General features: G+C 45.7%; 1 protein-coding gene across 1 annotated transcript in view; it reads left to right on the top strand.

The window, feature by feature from the left end:
• The first annotated feature begins 274 nt into the window (after positions 1 to 274).
• LOC144480323 (CUB domain-containing protein 1-like) overlaps positions 275 to 22,862 on the top strand; it is a 65,608-nt gene continuing 43,020 nt past the window's right edge. Inside the window, exons 1-3 of the mRNA XM_078199685.1 lie at positions 275 to 459; positions 19,829 to 20,041; positions 21,046 to 21,396. Coding sequence (XP_078055811.1) covers positions 402 to 459; positions 19,829 to 20,041; positions 21,046 to 21,396 — 622 coding nt within the window. The 5' untranslated portion in view covers positions 275 to 401. The remainder of the gene's footprint in view (positions 460 to 19,828; positions 20,042 to 21,045; positions 21,397 to 22,862) is intronic.

Here is a 22,862-nt window from a genome sequence, read left to right as displayed (position 1 = left end):
GTAACAAGGAGGAACCCACGTTGGGGGAGAAGTTGGAAATTTAAAATGATAGATATTCCAGTTGAGCATTCCTGGGGTGGGGAATGTAATCATTCCGATCCCCTACAGTTTCTGATACAGCTATCACCAGGTCCCATTCCGGACTCAATCCTCTCTCCCTGTGTAAAATTGCACAATCTGAGCCTGTAACACAACTCTCCCCAACCCAGACAAATTCCCCTGGGAGCTACGCCCAGAATTTACCTGTCGACGGATGAGGTGGAAATGTGATCCTGAACAGGAAGCAGTCGATGGAAGGCAGGAGGAGGGATAAATAAGCGGAGTTCGCGTTACTTTTGGATTAAACTCGGGAGAAGAAGCTTTCTCTCCCACCCCCCACTCTATTGTGTGTTTGGAAGAGGATGGCTCAGGGTGGAGTGTTCCTGCTGTTTCTGCTTCTGGGCTGGCTCCTGGAGACAGGTAAGTGAGTGAAACTCACCTGGGTAAGGGAGCCTTGCTTCAATTTCACAATCGGCACCCTCACACACCACTCTACTCCACACCCCACTTTCTCTACACCCTACTCGATCTTTCTACTGTTTTCAGGAGGTGCAGAAAGCTGAAATCTCAACCTTTTGCTGGGATCTTGCTTTACAAGGGGTGTTGTACCTTTTATATTTGTCCTTGGGAGCTGTCTCTACATTTTTTTTGGAGGGGTAATAAGTGTTGAAATTTCGTGGCTCAGTGCGTTAACATTCTTTCCCCTTTTTTTAAGTCCTCAAGTTCTGGGTTCAAGACCCACATCCAGGGGTGGAGCATAAAAATCCAGGCGGGCACTCCAGTGCAGTGCTGAAGGAGTGCAGCACTGCCGGAGGTGCCATCTCTCTGATGGTAAAAGATCCCATGCTACTATTTCGAAGAAGATCAGGAAAGTTCTCCCCTGGGGTCCTGGCCAATAGTTATTCCGCACAAAAAAAACCAGATGATGTGCTCATGATCACATTGCCACTTGTGGGATCTTGCTGTGCACATATTGGCTGCCGCATTTCCTACATGACAACAGTGACCACACTTCAAAACGAAACTAATTGGCTGTAAAGTGGTGAAAACCAATGATCGTGAAAGGCGCTATAGAAATGCGGGCCTTTTTTTCCTCAAGGGAGGTTTAGTAATGTTGGAAAAGGTTACAGATGTAAAGTGGGTGTGGCTGAATGAGAGCCAGCACGGACGTGACGGGCCAAATGGCCTCCTTCTGCGCCACAGCACTTCTGGGGCTAGAAAGTTAAGTGGATTAAGATGGTTGAGGTGAGATATTCAATTGGATAGTTCCAATGGATTTTGGAAGAAAGGGGTTCATTTTCCAATTTCAAAATGAGGGGGAAGCCACTTAGAACAGAGATGAGGAGAATTTTTTTTTTACACAGAGGGTTGTGAATCTTTGGAATTCTCTACCCCAGAGGACTGTGGAAGCTCAGTCACTGAGTATGTGTAATGTAGAGATTGACAGATTTCTGATTAATAACAATGTAAAGGGTTACGGGGATAGCGTGGGGGAAAAGGCATTAAAATGTCTGATCAGCCATGATCGTATTGAAGGGTGGAGTAGGCTCGATGGGCTGAATGGCCATCTCATGTTCCTGGTGCATCTGGTTATTGCAATATTATCAGGAGCCCGCTGTGTGTTCTTGTTGTTCACCCATTCTTGTATGCATAAGGAGTTCTTAATGAAGTTTCACTGGTAGGCCAAGGACATTGCCTCTCTTCCTACAGCCTCAGTGACTGCTACCTGCAGGGCTAATGGTAAGATACTTGGTAGTATGGATGAACAGAGGGATCTGGGTGTCCATGTGCATAGATCCCTGAAAGTTGGCACCCAGGTTGATAGGGTTGTTAAGAAGGCGTACGGTGTGTTAGCTTTTATTGGTAGAGGGATTGAGTTTCGGAGCCAGGAGGTCATGCTGCAACTGTACAAAACTCTGGTGCGGCCGCATTTGGAGTATTGCGTACAGTTCTGGTCGCCGTATTATAGGAAAGATGTGGAAGTGTTGGAAAGGGTGCAGAGGAGATTTACCAGGATGTTGCCTGGTATGGTGCGAAAATCGTATGAGGAAAGGCTGAGGGGTTTGAGGTTGTTTTCGTTAGAGAGAAGAAGGTTAAGAGGTGACTTAATAGAGGCATACAAGATGATCAGAGGATTAGATAGGGTGGACAGTGAGAGCCTTTTTCCTCGGATGGTGTTGGCTAGCACGAGGGGACATAGCTTTAAATTGAGGGGTGAGAGATATAGGACAGATGTTAGGGGTAGGTTCTTTACTCAGAGAGTAGTAAGGGCGTGGAATGCCCTGCCTGCAGCAGTGGTGGACTCGTCAACGTTGAGAGCGTTCAAGTGGTTATTGGATAAACATATGGATGATATTGGAATAGTGTAGATTAGAGGGACTTTAGATTGGTACCACTGGTCGGCGCAACATCGAGGGCCGAAGGGCCTGTACTGCGCTGTAATGTTCTATGTTCTACCTCACAGCGCCAGGGACCCGGGTTCTATTCTCGGCTTGGGTCACTGTCTTTGCGGAGAGTGCACGTTCTCCCCGTGTCTGCGTGGGTTTCCTCCGGGTGCTCTGATTTCCTCCCACTGTCCAAAAGACGTGCTGGTTAGGTGCATTGGCCGTGCTAAATTCTCCCTCAGTGTACCCGAACAGGCGCTGGAGTGTGCCGACTAGGGGATTTTCGCAGTGTGAATGTAAGCCTACTTGTGACTAATAAATAAACTTTAACTTTACACATTAGAAGGTTACAACAGAATTCCCACTTGGGAGATCATAAACTGCAAGCACTGGAAGTCAAAACATAAACGCTTAAAATTTTCAAGAACTCTCTTTTAGCTCTGAAGAAAAGTCATATGGATGTGAAACGTTAGCTCTGTTTCCCTCTCCACAGAAGCTGCCAGAATTGATGAGTTGTTCCAACATTTTCTGTCCTTTGTTTCAGTTTTCCAGTGTCTGCAGTATTTTGCTTTTGGTGATATATTTCCAAGTCAGGATGGTGAGGGGGGTGAAGGGGAACTTCCAGGTGCATCTGCTGCTCTTGTCCTTCTAGGTGGTAGCATTCACAAGTTTGAAGCAACTGGTTTTAACAAGACTTGCTTCATTTATTATTCACGGTTGAACGTGGCTAAAAGGACTTGTACAGAAATTAGGGGCCAACATGGAAGGCTGGTGGGGTAAGGGCAGATTGGCTTCTCCCAGCAATATAAACTGGGTGGTTTTACAATTGGGAGAGAACTTCAAATCATGCATATGGTAATTCTCTCCTGTGGTAAACTATCCGCGATGTGACCGAGCCCTCAATAATGTTGCTCTCAATCATTGCCTGAAATAGGGTTTATCATTAAGGTGAAAGCAAAATGCTGCAGATGCTGGAATCTGAAACTAAAACAGAAAATGCTGGAAAATCTCAGCGGGTCTGACAGCATTTGTGGGGAGAGAATAGAGCCAACGTTTCGAGTCTGGATGACCCAACCTTGGCTCTATTCTCTCTCCACAGAGGCTGTCAGACTTGCTGAGATTGTAGAATTCCTACAGTGCCGAAGGAGGCCATTCAGCCCATCGAGCCTGCACCGACCACAATCCCACCCAGGCCCTATTCCCGCAACCCCACATATTTACCCTACTAATCCCCCTGAAACTAGGGTCAATTTAACATGGCCAATCAACCTAACCCGCACATCTTTGGACTGTGGGAGGAAACTGGAGCACCCTGAGGAAACCCACACAGACACAGGGAGAACGTGCAAACTCCACACAGACAGTGAACCGAAGCCAGAATTGAACCTGGGTCCTTGGCGCTGTGAGGCACAATAAGAAGTCTCACAACACCAGATTAAAATCCAATAGGTTTATTATTATTAAACCTGTTGGGCTTTAACCTGGCGTTGTGAGACTTCTCACTGTTCTTACCCCAGTCCAACGCCGGCAACTCCACATCATGGCTGTGAGGCAACAGTGCTAACCGCTGTGCCACCGTGCCGTCTGAGATTTTCCAGCATTTTCTGTTTTTGATTTCGGGAGTTCACATGTTTGGGCACTTGGCATTTGTGGGAATGTCAAGACCCTGAATTTGCTGGGTCTTGGGTAAGGCCATTTAATATTCCTCCCTGGTTTCCTCATGAAAGTACATGCGTTCATTTGTGTTTATCAGGCAGCAGTTGAGTGATCGGTGCATTTTCAGAGTATAATTTGTAACCGCGTCACCTGAAAGCCATGCAAGTGTGGGCAAAGATAATTCCCTAAAGTAGGGAAAGTGTTGGGTAAGGAGAGTATATCCTCGGCTAATACAGAACAAACACAAGCCACAAGATTCCAGGCTGACACTCCAGTGCAGTACTGAAGGAACGCTGCACTGTTGAGAGGAAACTCAGGCCATATTTGACTCTGGGGCGATGTGAATGATCCTATAGCATTATTTCGAAGAGCAGAGATGTTGCCTGGAATTTTACCGCCTTGCCCGGCACAGGATTCGGAGTGGCTGAGGGGCAGATAATGGAAAGGTCCATTGACCTCGGGCAGGATTTTCCGGTTTCGGGACGTGCAAGGTTGTAAAATTCCATCCGCTATCCCCCAATGTCCTGGTCAATATTTATCCCCCAGTCAACATCACAACAAATGAGATTATCTGGTGGTTGTCACGTTGCTGTTTGCGGGAGTTTTCTGTGTGCAAGTTAGCTGCCCTGGTTTCGACATTGGGGCAGCACGGTGACACAGTGGTTAGCACTGCTGCCTCACAGCGTCAGGGACCCGGGTTCAATTCTGGCCTCGGGTCACTGTCTGTGTGGAGCCTGCATGTTCTCCCTGTGTCTGTGTGGGTTTCCTCTGGGTGCTCCAGTTTCCTCCCACAGTCCAAAGATGTGCGAGTTAGATTGATTGGCCATGCTAAATTGCCCCTTAGTGTTAGGGGGTTAGTAGGCTAAATAAGTAGGGTTATGGGGATAGAGCCTGGGTGGGATTGTGGTCAGTGCAAACTCGATGGGCTGAATAGCCTCCTTCTGCACTGTAGGATTCTATGACTGACATTACAACCATGACTACGCTTTAGAAAGTACACTAAGACAAAATAGAAAGACAAAATACTGTGGATACGGGAATCTGAAACAAAAACAGAAAATGCTGGAAAAACTCAGCAGCTCTGTGGAGAGAGGAGAGAGCCAAAGGGTCATCCAGACTTGAAACATTGGCTCTATTCTCTCTCCACAGATGCTGTCAGACCTGTTGAGATTTTCCAACATTTTCTGTTTTTGTTTCAGAAAGTACATTATTGGCTGTAAAACACCGCGAGATGTCATCTTGTGAAAAACACTATATTATAGCAAGTCTTTCTTTAACCCACCTGGTCACTACCAGGTGCATGGTTTAAAATTCCACACCAGCCCATTCCTGCCTATTAAATATCTTCCAAATCCTTTCTCCCTCATGCGCTTCCAGCTTCTTCTTAAACACATCTGGATCATTTACCTCCATTGCTCCTTTTGGTAGCAGCTTCTATGTCCTCGCTGTTCTCTGGATAAAGATGTTTCACACAGTAAGAAGTCTCTCAACACCAGGTTAAAGTCCAACAGGTTTATTTGGTAGCAAAAGCCACTAGCTTTCGGAGCGCTGCCCCTTCGTCAGGTAAGTGAGAGGTAAAGAGGTTTCTCCCAGAGTTCCCCATTGGACTTCATAGAATCCTACAATGCAGAAGGAGGCCATTCGGCCCATTGAGTCTGCACCGACCACAATCCCAAACAGGCCCGATCACCATTACCCATGCATTTACCTTGGCTAGTCACCCAACACTAAGGAACCCATCCATGGCCAATCTACCTAACCCGTATATCTTTCAGTTTGTGGGAGAAAACCGGAGCACCCGGAGGAAACCCACGCAGACATGGGGAGAATGTGCAAACTGCACACAGACAGTGACCCAAGCTGGGAATCGAACCCGGGTCCCTGGCACTGTGAGGCAGCAGTGCTAGCCACTGTGCCATCCTTTCATTAGTGACTATCTTCTGCTGGCGGCCCCTAGTTTTGTTCTTGCTCACCAGTCGAAAGACCTCCACGTCCAAAAAACTAATTTGAACTCTGAACACTCCTCTCCACGGAAATCTTACACCCTGTCAAAGTCTTGCATATGCTTCGAGACCACTATCTGCCAATCCCCCAGCCCTGTGTCCAGGGAAAAGGAACCCAGCCTGTTCAATCTTACTCGAAGCCCGAAATTTCAACCACACGAATTGGAGCTGGCGAGGGGCGGTGTACGGAAATTGACCGCAGGCGGGATTTTATGGTTTTGAGACCAGCAAGGCCATAAAATCCCACCCGATGGGTATGACCTTTCAGTTTTGGTGTCATCCTTATTTACACTTTAGTCTTTTTATATTATGGATTTGATAAGTGTGGTTTAATTAAGGTTCTATGCAAGTTTCAAAGAACCTCTTGGCTTTTCAGTTCTACCCCTGTGAAAAATGGTCCCTAAGACCATAAGACATAGGAATGGAAGTAGGCCATTCGGCCCATCGACTCTGCTCCACTGTTCAATGTGATCAGTGATCTGATCTGATGTGATAACCCTCAACTCCACTTTCCTATCTTATCCCCATAACCCTTGATTCCCTTACTGATTAAAAATCTGTCTGCTCAGCCTTGAACATACTTAACGATCCAGCCTCTACAGCCCTCTGCGGTAACGAATTCCACAGATTCGTTACCCTCTGGGGAAAAGAAATTCCTCCTTCTCTCCATCTTAAATGGGCAACCATTTGAGATTATGTCCTCTGACCCTAGACTCTCCCATAAGAGGATACATCCTCTCAGCATCTACCCTGTAAAACCTCTTGAAAATCCAATATATCTCAATAAGGTCGTCTCTCATTCTTCTAAACTCCAGTAAATACAGGCCCAATCTACTCAACCTCTCTTGGTAAGAAAGTCCTTCCATTCTGGGGATCAACCAAGTGAACCTTCTCTGGACTGCCTCCAATGCCAGTATATCTTTCCTTAGATAAGGTGACCAAAACTGCTCACAGTATTCCAGGTGTGGCCTAACTAGTGCCTTGTGCAGTTTTAGCAAGACTCCCCTATTATTATACTCCATTCCCATTGAAATAAAGGTCAATATTCCTTTGCCTTCCCCATTATTTGCTGATCTTGCATGCTAGTTTTTTGTGATTTATGCGCTAGGACTCCCAGATCCCTCTGCGCTGCAGCTTTCTGCAGTCTTTCTCTATTTCAATGATATTCAGCTTCTTTATTCTTCCTACCAAAGTGCTTAACTTCACATTTTTTCTATTCCATCTGTCAAGTTTTTGCCCACTCACTTAGCCTGCCTATATCCCTCTGTGGAGTCTTTGGGCAGAATTTTACCGTCCTGCCCACCACGGGAATTGTAACGGGCGGGACACGGATCATGCAAAAATCCATTGACCTCGGGCAGGATTTTCCCGTCTTGGGGCGAGCGCAGCTGGAAAACCCTGCCCACTACGTCATCCTCACCACTAACCTTTCCCGGCAAGATCCCTGCCTTGGTTTATCTTTTCAAGTGTCCTTTTAGTCTTATTGTTGCTCCTTTAGTGATTTGTTATTTTAAAAATGAGAGTCAGGGAATTAGAGACTGGTTAGCCTAGCATCAGTAGTAGGGGGAAAGCTAGAGACTATTATAAAGGACGTGATAATAGGGCACTTGGAAAATATCAACAGGATTTGACAAAGTCAACATGGATTTATGAAGGGAAATCATGTTTGACAAACCTACTGGAGTTTTTTTGAGGACGTAACTAGTAGAACAGATGAGGGTGAACCAGCGGATATGGTGTATTTGGATTTTCAGAAAGCTTTTGATAAAAGTCCCACTTCGGAAAATTAAAGCACATGGAATTGGGGTAATATATTGGCATGGATTGAAAGCAGGCAGGAAATAGAATAGGAATGGATAGGCCTTTTTGAAGTGACAGGCAGTGACTAGTAGGGTCCTGCAGGGCTCAGTGCTTGGGCCCCAGCTATTCATAATATATATCAATGACATATAGGACGGCACGGTGACACAGTGGTTAGCACTGCTGCCTCACAGCTCTTGGGACCTGGGTTCGATTCCCGCTTGGGTCACTGTCTGTGTGGAGTTTGCACATTCTCCTTGTGTCTGCATGGGTTTCCTCCAGGTCCTCCCACAGTCCAAAGATGTGCGGATTAGGTTGATTGGCCATGCTAAATTACCCCTTAGTATCCCGGGATGTGTATGTTAGAGGGATTAGCAGGGTAAATATGTGGGGTTTCGGGGATAGGGCCTGGGTGGGATCGTGGTCAGTGCCGACCTGACGGGCTGAATGGCCTCCTTCTGCACTGTAGGGATTCTATGATTGGGTGAAGGAACCAAAGACAATATTTCCAAGTTTGCTGATGACACGAACTTGGGGCAAAGTGGGTGGTGAGGACGGTGCTGAGAGGCTTCAAGGTGATTTAGACAAGTTGAGTGAGTGGGCAAGTAGAGGCAGGTGCAGTATAATGTAGATAAATGTCACTTTGAATGGAGAAACAAAATGGCAAAATTTAAGTGGTGATAGATTGGGAAATGTTGTTGTACAAAGGAACCTGGGTATTCTTATATATCAGTCACTGAAAGTAAGCATGCAGGCACAGCAAGCAGTTAGGAAGACAAATGGTATGTTGGCCTTCATTGTGAGAGGACTTGAGTACAAGAACAAGGACATCTTACTGCAGCTATACAGGGCCTTGGTGAGACCACACCTGGTGTATTGTGTGCAGTTTTGGTCTCCTTTTCTAAGAAAGGATATGTTTGTCACAGAGAAAGTGCAACGAAGGTTCACCAAGCTGATTCCTGGGATGGTAGGATTGGCGGATGAGGAGAGGTTGGGTTGACTAGGCTTGTATTCACTGGAATTTAGAAGAATGAGTGGATCTTATTTAAGCTATAGAATTCTGACAGGCCTGGACCGACTCAATGCAGGAATGTTGTTTCATCTGGCTGAGGAAGTCTAGAACACTAAGCAGAGTGAGGATTGAAGTGGATGGTGTTACACTGGAACAAGAGATCAGTTTGCCTATTTAGGACACATGAAGATGGGCGGCACGGTGGCACAGTGGTTAGCACTGCTGCCTCACAACCCCAGGGACCCGGGTTCAATTTCTGGCTCGGTTCACTGTCTGTGTGGAGTCTGCACGTTCTCCCCGTGTCTGCGTGAGTTTCCTCCGGGTGCTCCAGTTTCCTCCCACAGTTCAAAAGACATGCTGGTTAGGGTGCATTGGCCATGCTAAATTCTCCCTCAGTGTACCCGAACAGGCGCCGGAGTGTGGCGAATAGAGTATTTTCACAGTAACATCATTGTAGTGTGAATGTAAGCCTTCTTGTGACACTAATAAATAAACTTTAAAACTTTTATGATGGTCGATGTGATGCAGCAGTCAGAAGGATAGAGATAGCCAGAAGTAGTTTTTGTGAAGGATGGGTAAACAATGAGAAAATGCCATCTTCTAACAAGGAACAATCTCGTAAGATTCTACATTCTATCCACTTTCCTGAATGTCTCAGAAACCTGGAGCATAAATAAAGATCTGTGGAAGAAGATAGAGGCCTCGGAAATGTGGATGTTAAGACGTGCGTGTGCTGAACATTCCATATACCCATCCGTAATGAAGAGCTGCTTGTAAATGAAAGAGCAGAAGGGACTCTTTTAAAAAGTAATATTCAGAAAAGAAAATGTCAGCATTCTGGCCATTTGATCAGAGCTGAGAAGCTGCGGAGAATTCTTCTGGAGGGCAAAGTGGGGGCCAGCAGAAAGAGAGATCGACCCAGGTGTAGTTGGGTGACGGGCATCACAGAGCGGTTGCAGACAGGCTACAGTGGGTGTGTAAAGGATGGGGCAAAGCACACGAGTGTGACACACCGTGAGAGCCAGTCACCCCGGCAGGAGCAGCAGCAACATGTAATTACAGGTCATGTTGAGAAGGTGGCTTGTGGGAGAAGTTGCTTACCTCACTGAAATCAATTAACATGATGGTTGGACCTTCCACCGCAGTGATTATTTTGGACCTTCCCAGTATAAGTCAGCAATGCTGCTGAAAATATTACAATTTGCAACTCCCAACAACACTAGTGAACCATTTATCGTTGCTGCCAATGGTGTGTCCGCCTCATTCTGGTTCCCAAGTTGCTATCAGTGGCAGGGTTGTAATTTCTTCACCGTTTATTGAACCATAGAATCTACAGTGCCATTCGGTCCATCGAGCCTGCACCGACAATAATCCCACCCAGCTCCCATCCCCGTAACCCCATATATTTACCCTCCTAATCCCCCAGACACTAAGGGTCAATTTAGCATGGCCAATCAACCTACCCCACACATCTTTGGACTGTGGCAGGAAACCGGAGGAAACCCATGCAGACACGGGGAGAACGTGCAAACTCCACACAGTCAGTGACCCAAGCCGGGAATCAAACCCGGGTCCCTGGCACTGTGAGGCAGCAGTGCGAACCACTGTGCCGCCGTGCTGCTCTTATAACCATCGTTATATGGCGGTAGTGCAGTAGGATAACTGGGACATAAGTGAAGTAACTCTGAATGTACGATGTGCTTGATTCCCTAACAGAGGAGTTTCTTATTATAGGATCTGTTTACTTGGTGACAATCAATTTAGTACAAATCAACAGCTAACATAGGCTGTAATTGGCTGGGGAAATCAGACCAATGTCTAGGCCGTGTTTACTTTTACAACAATTGCTGCTTTTTAAATGTGTTGCCTAATGTGTCAAAAAAATGGAAAGAGCCCTGTCTAATTCCGAGCTCTTCTCTCTGAACTTTGACGCCAGTATGAACCCATTAAGGCTTTTGTTTATGAGTATCTTGTTTGAAATACAATCGATGTTTTTGATAACCACCTTATCAAATTGTCCTGTACCATTCCGGGATCTGTGGACATTCACTCTAAGCTCCCTCACTTCCTCTACACCTCTCTGCATCCACCCATTTATTGTGTAACCTTTTGCCATGTTTGAACTCCCCAAATGCATCGCCACGCACTTCTCTGGGTTGAATTTCATTTGCCATTTCTCTGCCCACCTGATCAGTCCACTGATATCTTCCTGCGGTCTACAGCTATCCCCTCACTATCAACCATGTGGCCAATTTTAGTGTAGTCTGCAAACTTCTTGATCATTCTCCTTTCAGTTATGTCCAAATCATTAATAAATACCACAAAAAAAACACAGGAATCGACTAGAGACCTGTCAAATCCCACTGGAAACAGCCTTCCAGTCACAAAAAACATCCATCAACAAATATCCTTTGTTTCCTGCCGCTGGGTCAATTTTGGATCCAGCTTGCTACATTCTCCAGGATCCTGTGGGCTTTTATTTTTTTAACCAGTCTGCCATGTGGGACCTTGTCAAAAGCCTTGCTAAAATCCATGTGGACCACATCGACTATGCTACCCTTATCAATCCTCCTTGTTACTTGCTCAGGCTCAATTTAGTCAGACTTGACCTTCCCTTAATCAATCCATGTTGACTGTCCTTGACTAATCTGTGCCTTTTCTAAATGACAATTCATCTTGTCCCTCAGAATGGATTCCAATAATCTGTCCACTACTAAGGTCAGGCTGACCAGCCTGTAATTATTTGACCTAACCCTTGCTCCCTTTTTAGAGAAAGGTACAATGTTAGTAACAAAAACAGAAAACTGTTCTAGAAGGGGGCTCTAGATGTGGCCGACCCACCTTTGAGGGAAAGTATATATTTTTTATTCATTTGTGGGACATGGGCATCGCTGGCTGACCAGCATTTATTGCCGATTCCTAGTTGTCCGAAGACAGTTGAGAGTCAACCACATTGCTGTGGCTCTGGAGTCACATGTAGGCCAGACCAGGTAAGGATGGCAGATTTCCTTCCCTAAAGGACATTAGTGAACCAGATGGGTTTATCTGACAATCGACAATGGTTACATGGTCATCAGTAGATTGTTAATTTCCAGATTTTTAAAAAATGGAATTCAAATTCTCATTATCTGCCGTGGCGGGATTCAATCCCAGGTCCCCAGAACATTAGCTGAGTTTCTGGATTAATAGTCTAGCGATAATAACACTTGGCCATCGCCTTCCCATTTACTCTGAATGCCTTGAATCTCCCTTTTGAATGCCTCCCACTGCGCCGACACTGATTAATCATCAAGTGGCTGTTTCCAGTTTACCTTTGCTAAATTACTCCTCGGTTTAGTAAAACTGGGCTTGCCCCAATTTAGGACATTAACTCCTGTTCTATCTCTGTTCCTGTCCATCATTACGTTAAAAGACTATCTGAATTATGATCACTATTGCCAAAGTGCTGTCCACTGTCACCGTTCCACCTGCCCAGCTTTATTTCCTATTGTACGTCTTGACATTCAAAAGGAAACTGGACAACTACATGAACGTGAAAGGAATTGCAGAGCACTGGGGCAGGGAAGTGGGACTAGCTGGAATGTTTATTGGAGAGAGGCAGCGTGATCTGAAATAAGACAGCTTTTGGAAGTCTGACCTCCCATTTGCCAGTTATAAATGGCCAAAGCAATCTGTATTAAAATCAAACAAAGGCGAAGATCAATGCAACGTCATTGTTGTGTTCTCTTCCAGCAGCACAGGTCTCATCCCTCTTTTCCAGCCGTTAGAGAAGGAAATTGAAGCCAGTCTGTTGTACACACACTCACCATTTGCATATTGTTAATGTAAACAGATCCTTAATCCAAAGTCCAATTCATTCAGTGGAGTTAGCTGCCAGCATTCAATCACAGATCCAAATTTAGAGTTCCTGTTACCAGTCTCTGGTTTACAATGGGCTGTTTGCATTGTTACAATCACCCAGTAATTGCTTGCACAAAGAACATATTTAATAATGCCATGTTGTAGGGTCTATTTTCTTCTTCAGAATAAGCTTGAGCACGACTGGTTCGAAGTAGAAACGTCTTTATTAAGCATCCTTTAGAACTTAGCGTTTAACAGAAAGGGAAAGAGATTAATTTACTGGTGAGAGAAAGTGAGATCTTGACTCAAAAGTTTGCAACTGCATTCAAACAGCAACTGAACTGAAAACGTATAGCTATAACAGAGCATTACAACTTATCTTATGAAATTACCAGGTACAAACAATGTCTGTAACTTTCAAAAAACAATTCACATCTGTGACATGAAGCTTGTTTATGACAAGAATCACTCCTGCGTAACATTGCATTTTCAAAAGTAGTCATGATGTGGAGATGCCGGCGTTGGACTGGGGTAAACACAGTAAGAAGTCTAACAACGCCAGGTTAAAGTCCAACTTTAACCTGGTGTTGTAAGACTTCTTACTGTTTTCAAATGTAGCCAGGTTTCTAAACTAAACCCAGAATTCCAAGCTGATGTGGCCTATTTAGCTTAAGTTAGCTTCAAAGCAGAGCACAATTAGTTACATTAAACAGAAATACAATTAAATGAAGCCTTTTAACTGGGGTGAACCATACAGAGGATCCCACACATGTGTACGATTGGGAGACAACTTACTGAAACTGATCTATTAGGGAATACATTCTTCCTCTGCTTCCCCCCCCCACTCAGAATAAAATTACTCGATAATTTCCTTATTAATGTACTGCTGAAATCACAGATTGCTTTTTACCTCAAAACGTTTCGTGAGAGTTTGAGAAGAACAATAAACAGGACATCTTTTAATTCATGCATCAGCTTTGTTATCGTCTCATAAGAATAGTCATTTCCCAACTCCGGGGTCTGGCGGTTGATGATATAAACCAATCAGAACAGCTGGAAGACATAAGTGGTGGCTACAAGAACTAATCAGATTACTTGTGTTAATTGTGGTGTTGGGATACACGGTTGAAGGAGATTATTTAATTCAGTGCTTGGAGCACTTGGAAAGAGAGACTTGCATCGTTAGCCAGGAAAGAACATTCTAACTTAATTAGTTAAGTTTCCTTTTAATAAATGTTGTCTTTTCATACAGTGCTCCTTTACAGGGAAATCACTTTTTAATTTAATTTGTTAATTCATCCACAAGTTTAGTATTGTGCTCAAGAGTATGAAGAGGAGCTGTGTGCAGGTAGGGGGCGGTAGAGGGGATCGTCTCACCCAACTGTCTACCCCTTTCCTGTGGTCAGGTGGCCTTGGAGAGGGAACACATGGTGTCCACTGGTACACTTGGGGCCTTTCGTGGCTGGTGGGCCACAGGGGGCTGGGGTGCATCATCACTTCCAGAGACACCATTTTGATTGGACTTTATAAGGTTATTTTTGGTTACAGTGCCCCCCCCCCCCCCGGATTATTTTGTTCTACTGGGTGCCATAGCACTGCTGCCTCACAGCACCGGAGATCTGTGTTCAATTCCCGGCTTGGGTCACTGTCAGTGAGGAGTCTGCACATTCTCCCCATGTCTGCATGGGTTTCCTCCGGGTGCTCTGGTTTCCTCCCACAGTCCAAAAGATGTGCGGGTTAGGTGAATTGGCCATGCTAAATTCTCCCTCAGTGTACCCGAACAGGCGCCGGCGTGTGACGACAAGGGGATTTTCACATTAACTTCATTGCAGTGTTAATGTAAGCCTACTTGTGACACTAATAAATAAACGTTAAAAACATTTTAAAAAAATTCTTCTTCTAAAGAGAGGCTTGCATCATCAGCCCTGGGATTGACATTTTAATTTAATTAGTTACGTTTCCTTTAAAAATGTTGTCCTTTGTTGCAGTGCCCCTCAGAACGGGTTAGCATTCCAGTTGAATGAGTTTGTTTAATGTTGTACCCGAGAGTATAAAGAGAGACCGGGAAAGCAGCTGACGGTCAAGGGGTGTCATCCAGCCCAACTGTCTGCCCCTCTTCTGTGTCCGGCGGCCATGTTTATGGCTGGGTGACCCTGGAGCAGGAGCACGTGGTGTCCCCTGGCACGCTTGAGGTTGTCAGTGGCCTTTGGGTGCCGCAGTGGGTGAGGAGGGGGGGGGAGGGGGAGTACTTCCTCCTCCAACTAAATGACATTCTGCTTTAATTTAGCAAAGGCTACTTTTTCTTAGTTACAGTTTGGGGGCTATCAGTTGCTGCGTTTTTAAAAAATTGGTTATTTGATTACTTTATCAGCTAGAGACAGCTGGGATACTGAGTTAGCAGGTAGGAGATAGACATTGTTTTCCCCAGGGTGGAAGGATCAATTATGAGGGGGCATAGGTTTAATGTGCGAGGGGCAAGGTTTAAAGAAGACGTACGAGGCAAGTTTTTTACACAGAGGGTGGTGGGGTGCCTGGAACTCGCTGCTGGGGGAGGCAGTCACGATAGTGACTTTTAAGGGGCGTCTGGACAAATACATGAGTAGGATGGGAATAGAGGGATATGGTCCCCGGAAGGTAGGGGGTTTTAGTTTAGTCGGGCAGCATGGTCGGTGCAGGCTTGGAGGGCTGAAGGACCTGTTCCCGTGCTGTAATATTCTTTGTCCTTTGACGTGGGGTGGCGCAGTGGTTAACACTGCTGCCTCAGTGCCAGGAACCCGGGTTCAATTCCACCCTCGGGTCCCTGTCTATATGGACTTTGCACGTTCTCCCCATGTCTGCAGGGGTTTCCTCTGCGTGCTCCGGCTTCCTCACACATTCCAGAGATGTGCGGGTTAGGTGGATTGGTCATGTTAAATTGCCTCTTAGTGTCAAGGCGGGGTTAGCAGGGTAAATACATGGGGTTACGGAAATAGGGGATTGGGTGGGATTGTTGTTTGTGCAAACTCAGTGGGCCGAATGGCTTCATTCTGTACTGTGGGGGTTCGATGATTCTATGACGTACATAATGCCACATTCTGTGAAAAAACCTATTATCAAGAGAAGTGTTAGTGTCCTAGTTTCACACTTCACCTCCTGGCCTGGGATCGATATAACAGCCTGGGTGGAGACAATGTTTCTGTCAGTGGATTGCAGACAATCTTGAGGGATAAACAATGAGAGTGATTGGATGGACGATCTGTTGTCTCCAGGTTAACACTCTGGCTGGATCACCTCCTGACCCAATCACAAGCTCTTCACCCATCGACAAGGTTCAACTCAGGATTGGGATGGAATATGTTGCCTCTCATCGGGATGGCTTCAGCCTTAACAATGCTCAGCAAGTTCGCTATCATCCGAGCAGTTTATTTGATTGGTGTCCTGCCCACTGACTCCGCTATGCACTCTCCCCATCACCAATGCACTCTCGTCAGTCCGATAGGATGCAGCAACTCACCAAGGTTAACATGGCTAATCATGACTGTGTCATCTCCGGAGAGCAGTTCACTGAATCTCATTCCCCCACCCCACCCCTCTTAACTGCCCCTCTGTAACCTGCTATCTTTTCTCTGTCTAATGTTTCTCCAAATCCCTTTGGAAAGCTACTATTAGTTGTGAAACCCCAATGCTGTCAGCCAATGGTCATTGAATGATGGATCAGCTGTGCCAGACGCCACTTCCCAAGTGCCATTCATTGGTTGAAGAGTGGATCTATGTTGAACATGGTTTCTTCCCAAGTGCCATTCATTGGCTGAAGAGTGGATCTATGTTGAACATGGTTTCTTTCCTGTGTAACACTTAGTGACCCCCTGTGGAACTGCAATGAGGGCCGAATGTTTCACAGGAAGGATTGAAACGTAACACTGATGGTCTTGACCACTGGTGAATAAATCTCACCGGACAACACAGTTAACTAACACCTGCACAGATTGCAAAATGCCGTTGCTTAATCCATAAGATTAAAGGAACATTTCTGAGTTCCGAGGGACAGGCTCGCAGTTTTGCATTCCTCACAATAGATTGCCATCGTGTTTTACATTGGATGTAGAGGCCATTCGGCCCCGCCATTCCATACTGGCATTTATGCTCCACTCCAGCTTCCTCTAAATCTACCATCATAACACTCTATCCTATAACAATTCTGTGCTTCCCTCCTCCCACACAGCCTTGTCTAACTTCCCCTTAACTGCATCTATACTATTTGCTTCAATCACTCCCTGCGGCAGTGAGTTCCACGTTCTTGCCATTCTCCTGTGTAATGAGTGAATTCTCTGCTGGATTTCTATCTTATCCTGTTATTATTTGAACAATTCATTCATGGGATGTGGGCATCACTGGCATGGCCGCCATTTATTGCTTATCCCTCATTGCCCTGACTTGCCTGGTGCGTTCGGCCATTTCAGAGGGGCAGATAAGAGTCCTTCATATTACTGTGGGTCTGGAGTTGCATGTGGGCCAGACTGGGTATGGGCTGCAGATTCCCTTTCCAGGATGCGAGTGATCCAGATCAGGTTTTATGCTATGGGAATATAAGGAACAGAAGCGGGAGTAGGCCTCGCGAGCGGGAGTAGGCCTCGCGAGCGGGAGTAGGCCTTGCGAGCAGGAGTAGGCCTCGCGAGCGGGAGTAGGCCTCGTCTGTCTCCTCTGCCACTCAATGAGATCATGGCTGATCCAATGGTGGCCTCATCTCCACTTTCCTTCCAGCTCCCGGTAACCCTTGACCTTCCTTATAGATCAAAAATCTGTCTAGCTCATCTGTCTAGCTCAACTTTGAATATATTCCACTGCTCCCTGTGGAAGAGAATTCCAAAGACTAACGACTCTCTTGAGAGAAGAAACTCCTCTTCGCCTGACTGGGATGTTTCTCTACCCCACCTAGACTGCACCTCCCAAGTATTTAGCAGCCTCCCTAGTCTTATCTGTGATAGACCACAAGACATAGGGGCAAAAGTAGGCCATTCAGCTCGAGTCCGCTTCGCCATTCAATGAGATTGAACTTAATTTGTTAATTCTTTGCCATTCAGCAAGTTTATTAATGTCCTGCCATAATTTGTTGCAGTCCTCCTCAGTATTGACCACTCCCACCATTTTGGTGTCATCACAAATTTAGAAACTGCATTTTTGATTCCAAATTGTTACGGTGAATTGTAAACCGATGGGATTTTCCTGAATCCCTTGGCTCTTCCTTCAAAAAACTCAATCAAATTTGTGAGACATGATTTTCCACTCAAAGCCATGCTGACTGTCCCTAATCAGTCCTTGCATCTCTAAATGCCTGTAGATCCTGCCTCTCAAAACACCTTCCAACAATTTACCCACCACAGATGTGAGGCTCACTGGCCTGTAGTTCCCAGGCTTTTTTCTGCAGCCCTTTTTAAACAAAGGCACAACATTTGCCACTCTCCAATCTTCAGGCACCTCACCCGTGACTATCGATGATTCAAATATCTCGGCTAGGGGACCCGCAATTTCCTCCCTAGCCTCCCACAACGTCCTGGGATACACTTCATCAGGTCCCGTGGATTTATCTACCTTGATGCGCTTTAAGACTTCCAGCACCTCCTTCTCTGTAATATGTACACTCCTCAAGACATCACTATTTATTTCCTCAAGTTCCCTAACATCCATGCTTTTCTCAACAGTAAATACTGAAGAAAAATATTCATTTAGGATCTCACCCATCTCCTGTGGATCCGCACATAGATGTAATTAGCCTTCCCCCAATTTAGCACCTTAACTTGAGGACTACACTTATCTTTATCCATCAGTACCTTAAAGCTTACTGAATTGTGGTCACTGTTCCCGAACTGCTCCCCTACTGAAACACCTGGCAGGGTTCATTCCCCAATACCAGGTCCAGTATGGCCCCTTCCTTAGTTGGACTATCTACATACTGTTTCAAGAAGCCCTCCTGGATGCTCCTTACAAACTCTGCCCCATCCACGCCCCTAGCACTAAGTGAGTCCCAATCAATATAGGAGAAGTTAAAATCTCCCACTGCAACAACCCTGTTACTTTTACACCTTGCCAAAATCTGCCTACATATCTGTTCCTCTATCTCTTTCAGATGTGCCTTAACCAGATCTCAACTCAGTTACTGCATCCTCTACATCCTATTGACTGCTTTATCACAAACTCTGTTTTGAGAGCACCTTAATAATTCATCAAATTGTCACATCTGGAATAAAAACTCTAATAATGATGACCAATGTAATAAGTCTTCGGAGGCAGAAGTCCCTTCACCAAAATCCCTTTATTTACAATTCCAACAGCGGTACACAGAGTGTTCTCAGTCAGCAGTCTACCTCCGGGAGTGCCAGAGGAAGTGACACTCCTGGTTAAATACAAGGAAAAGACTCCCTGATTGGCCCATCAATTGACTCTTTAATCAGGGAGTTTATATTCCAATAGGCCAACCTCAATGGCCTGATTGAAGTCATTACGCCATGAAACCATTTCTGATTGTAATAAAAACCCATCTGATTCACTAATGTCCTTTGGGGAAGGAAATCTGCCGTCCTTACCAGGTCTGGCCTACATGTGACTCCAGAGCCACAGCAATGTAGTTGACTCTTAAATGGATCACTTCGTGAAATTGTTAACAAATTTGATTTTTAACGGTTTCCTGTATTTATTTTGCTTCATGTGCAGAGGAAATCTTCCCATTTAAAACTGGAAATTTAGCAAAAACATATATGAAGTATCTCATAACGTTTTATAAAAAATATTGGGTTGAATGGCGACACGGTGACATAGTGGTCAGCACTGCTGCCTCCCAGGGACCTGGGTTTGATTCTGGCCTTGGGTGACTGTGCGGAGTCTGCACGTCCTCCCCGTGTCTGCGTGGATTTCCTCCGGGTGCTCCGGTTTCCTCCCACAGTCCAATGATGTGTAGATTAGGTGGATTGGCTGGGTAAATATGTGAAGTTACAGGGATAGGGCCTAGTTAGGATGCTCTGACCGAGTCGGTGTAGACTCGATGGGCCAAATGACCTCTGTACTGTAGGGGTTCTATTATTTTTACAAATGTTTTTGTGTTTGATTTGCTTCCTGAACAGGCTCTGAAATGATTTCAGTCTCTGCAAACCCAAATATCATTATAAGCATTAAGCAAGCCGCCGAGAGCCTGGAGGCTTCCGAATGTGAAATGTGTAACGCTGAAGGAGACTGTTACAGGAACTACACCCTCAATCCAGAAGATTCCTTCGACATTGACTTCAAATGCGATGAGCCAGAACGTTACTTTCTTGTGGAAGTCCAAAATGAAGTTGGTGAGAAACAGATCCTTTATCATCCGCTGTATGGACTATTGTGGAGGATTTCTGTCTGGTGGTTGGGCGATGGACATGGGGGGACGATGGGGAGGGACAGGGGGTATTGTGGACAGGGGCAGATGGGTAGGGGATGGAAGGATGGGTCGGGACTGGAGAAATACTAAGAACAGGATAAAGATCATCAAAGTGAATGGTGGAGACCAGCTGAGTTCAAGGAAGGGGAGATTTTAAAATATTTAATGCCACATTGAACTGACGGGCCCCTGAAGGCACATTTGTCCAGGATTTACTGATATGCTGAGTGTCGTATTGTATTGCAGTTTAGATGGTGGGGGTAAAGTCTCCATAGTCCCAGATGACCATAGGTTGCTCTCCCCTTTGAGGGGGAGAGCTGACTGGTGGTGACTTAACCTGTGGATCACCACCCCACAGGCGAGGGGCAAGGTTGAGAAGGTGAGGCCTTTATGAATAACCTCAGCCAGTATGGAGGGGGTGCGTGTTTGCTAATCCGTTTGAAAAGGGGTCTCTCAACCAAAAAGGTTTCCGATTCAATGGCCTGGCTGTTCTTCGTGCTGGTAGCTTGGTGACTGTTGATGCGAGTGTCGGAGCATCCTTCCTGCTTTCCTTGGCCAATAGCATCCCTCCTGCTATGCTTGGCCAATAGCATCCCTCCTGCTGTCCTTGGCCAATAGCATCGCTCCTGCTGTCCTTGGCCATTAGGGTAGCTCCTGCTGTCCATGGCCAATAGCGTCCCTCCTGCTGTTTCTGGCCAATAGCGTCCCTCCTGCTGTTTCTAGCCAATAGCATCCCTCCTGCTGTCGCTGGCCAGTAGCGTCCCCCCTGCTGTTCTTAGCCAATGTTCGTGTGCCTGAAAGTTCCAGCTGAAGGCGCCACTCGAAGCTGGTCAGAAGCCACTATCTCATCTCCCACATAAGAGAGGCCACAATTCAGTAAATTGAAAGGTAAAGATTTCACCCCAAGCTCTTTTGTTTCTCCCACAGGTGAAGAAAGTGACCCTGAGGTTGCTCTACGTCTGCCCGAGTTACCGAAACTCAACCGGACGTATATCTGGAACATCAACGTGCCCTACGAAGTTGGTGTGAGCATGAATTTTGTTGACAGTCACGTGGGGCAGATAGACTCGGACGCCTGTCCAGATTCTTTTACATACACCATCATCGGCCACTTACGTCTTGAGGCTACCAGTGCTGTCCTCGTTGGCAACTTTTGTAAGAACGGCACCATCTCTAACCTGAAGGTCCAAGGCAGAACTCGGATAGAGCTTCGTGTCCCCTGGAATGAGAGGATTGAGGATCCAGGATTTGCGATGACCTTTGTGCCTCCTATTGGAAGTATGTGCTTTGTTTATTTAATCTCCAAGAATAGCTCAGTTAATAACAAAAGAAAACATCTTTAATGTCCTTGGTAGTTAGTTTTCTGTCTCTTGGTTCACGCCAGAGGGTGTTTATGATATGTTTGAGAGAATTGGGTGATTATTTTAAGAACATAAGAACTAGGAGCAGGAGTAGGCCATCTGGCCCCTCGAGCCTGCTCCACCATTCAATAAGATCATGGCTGATCTTTTCGTGGACTTGGCTCCACTTACCCGCCCGCTCATCATAACCCTTAATTCCTTTACTGTTCAAAAATTTATCTATCCTTGCCTTAAAAACATTCAATGAGGTAGCCTCAACTGCTTCACTGGGCAGGGAATTCCACAGATTCACAACCCTTTGGGTGAAGAAGTTTCTCCTCAACTCAGTTCTAAATCTGTTGCCCCTTATTTTGAGGCCATGCCCCCTAATTCTAGTTTCACCTGCCAGTGGAAACAACCTCCCTGTTTCTATCTTATCTATTCCCTTTATAATCTTGTATTTTTCTATAAGATCCCCCCCTCATTCTTCTGAATTCCAATGAGTATAGCCCCAGTCTACTCACTCTCTCCTCTTGAGGCAACCCTCTCAACTCTGGAATCAACCTAGTGAATCTCCTCTGCACCCCCTCCAATGCCAGTATATAATTTCTCAAGTAAGGAGACCAAAACTGTACTGTACACAGTACCCCAGGCGTGGCCTCACCAGCATCTTCAGCATTTTGACTTCAAGCTTAGCAGGTAAAATGGGTGCAGGTTCTACATGTTCCTTTTCAATGGAGTCAACGTTGACTTTCCTCCAAGAGCTCCTCTAAACTGCGAAAGCAAGTTTGGGTGTGTCAGGAATCTGTAGGGAGCTATATGCAGCCGGGTAAATAGGAAAGAATATGATACATAGAATACAATATGGGAAAGCATGAAGTTATCCAAGATCAAAGCAAATTACTGCAGATGCTGGAATCTGAAACAAAAACAGAAAATGCTGGAAAATCTCAGCAGGTCTGACAGTATCTGTGGTGAGAGAATAGAGCAAACGTTTCAAGGCTGGATGACCCTTCGTCAGAAGTTATCCACTTTGATTAGAAGAATGGAAAATAATGGGTGGGATTTTCTGGCCATTCCCGCCAGTGGGATCTTCCAGTCTCTCCGACGGTGACCCACTGCCAGAGCTTCCCCGAAGTGTGTGAACAAGGGGAAACCCCATTTGAGAGCGACAGGACTGGAAGATCCCACCACCAGCCAATGGCAAGCCATCTTAGCCACTGCAGGGAGGTGGAAAATCCCGCCCAATTATTTTAGTTTTTGAATGATAACAGACTGGGAAATGTTTGTATTTAGAGGGAGGCCTTGTACACGAACCACAGAAAGTTAACATGCAAGCACAGCAAAAGGAAAGCACATGGTACAGTAGCTTTTATAACATGGGATTTGGGCCTTAATGTTACA

This window comes from Mustelus asterias, chromosome 2, assembly GCF_964213995.1.
Source record: "Mustelus asterias chromosome 2, sMusAst1.hap1.1, whole genome shotgun sequence".
NCBI classification, from domain to species: Eukaryota; Metazoa; Chordata; class Chondrichthyes; order Carcharhiniformes; family Triakidae; genus Mustelus; species Mustelus asterias.
This window is presented reverse-complemented; position numbering and strand designations above follow the sequence as displayed.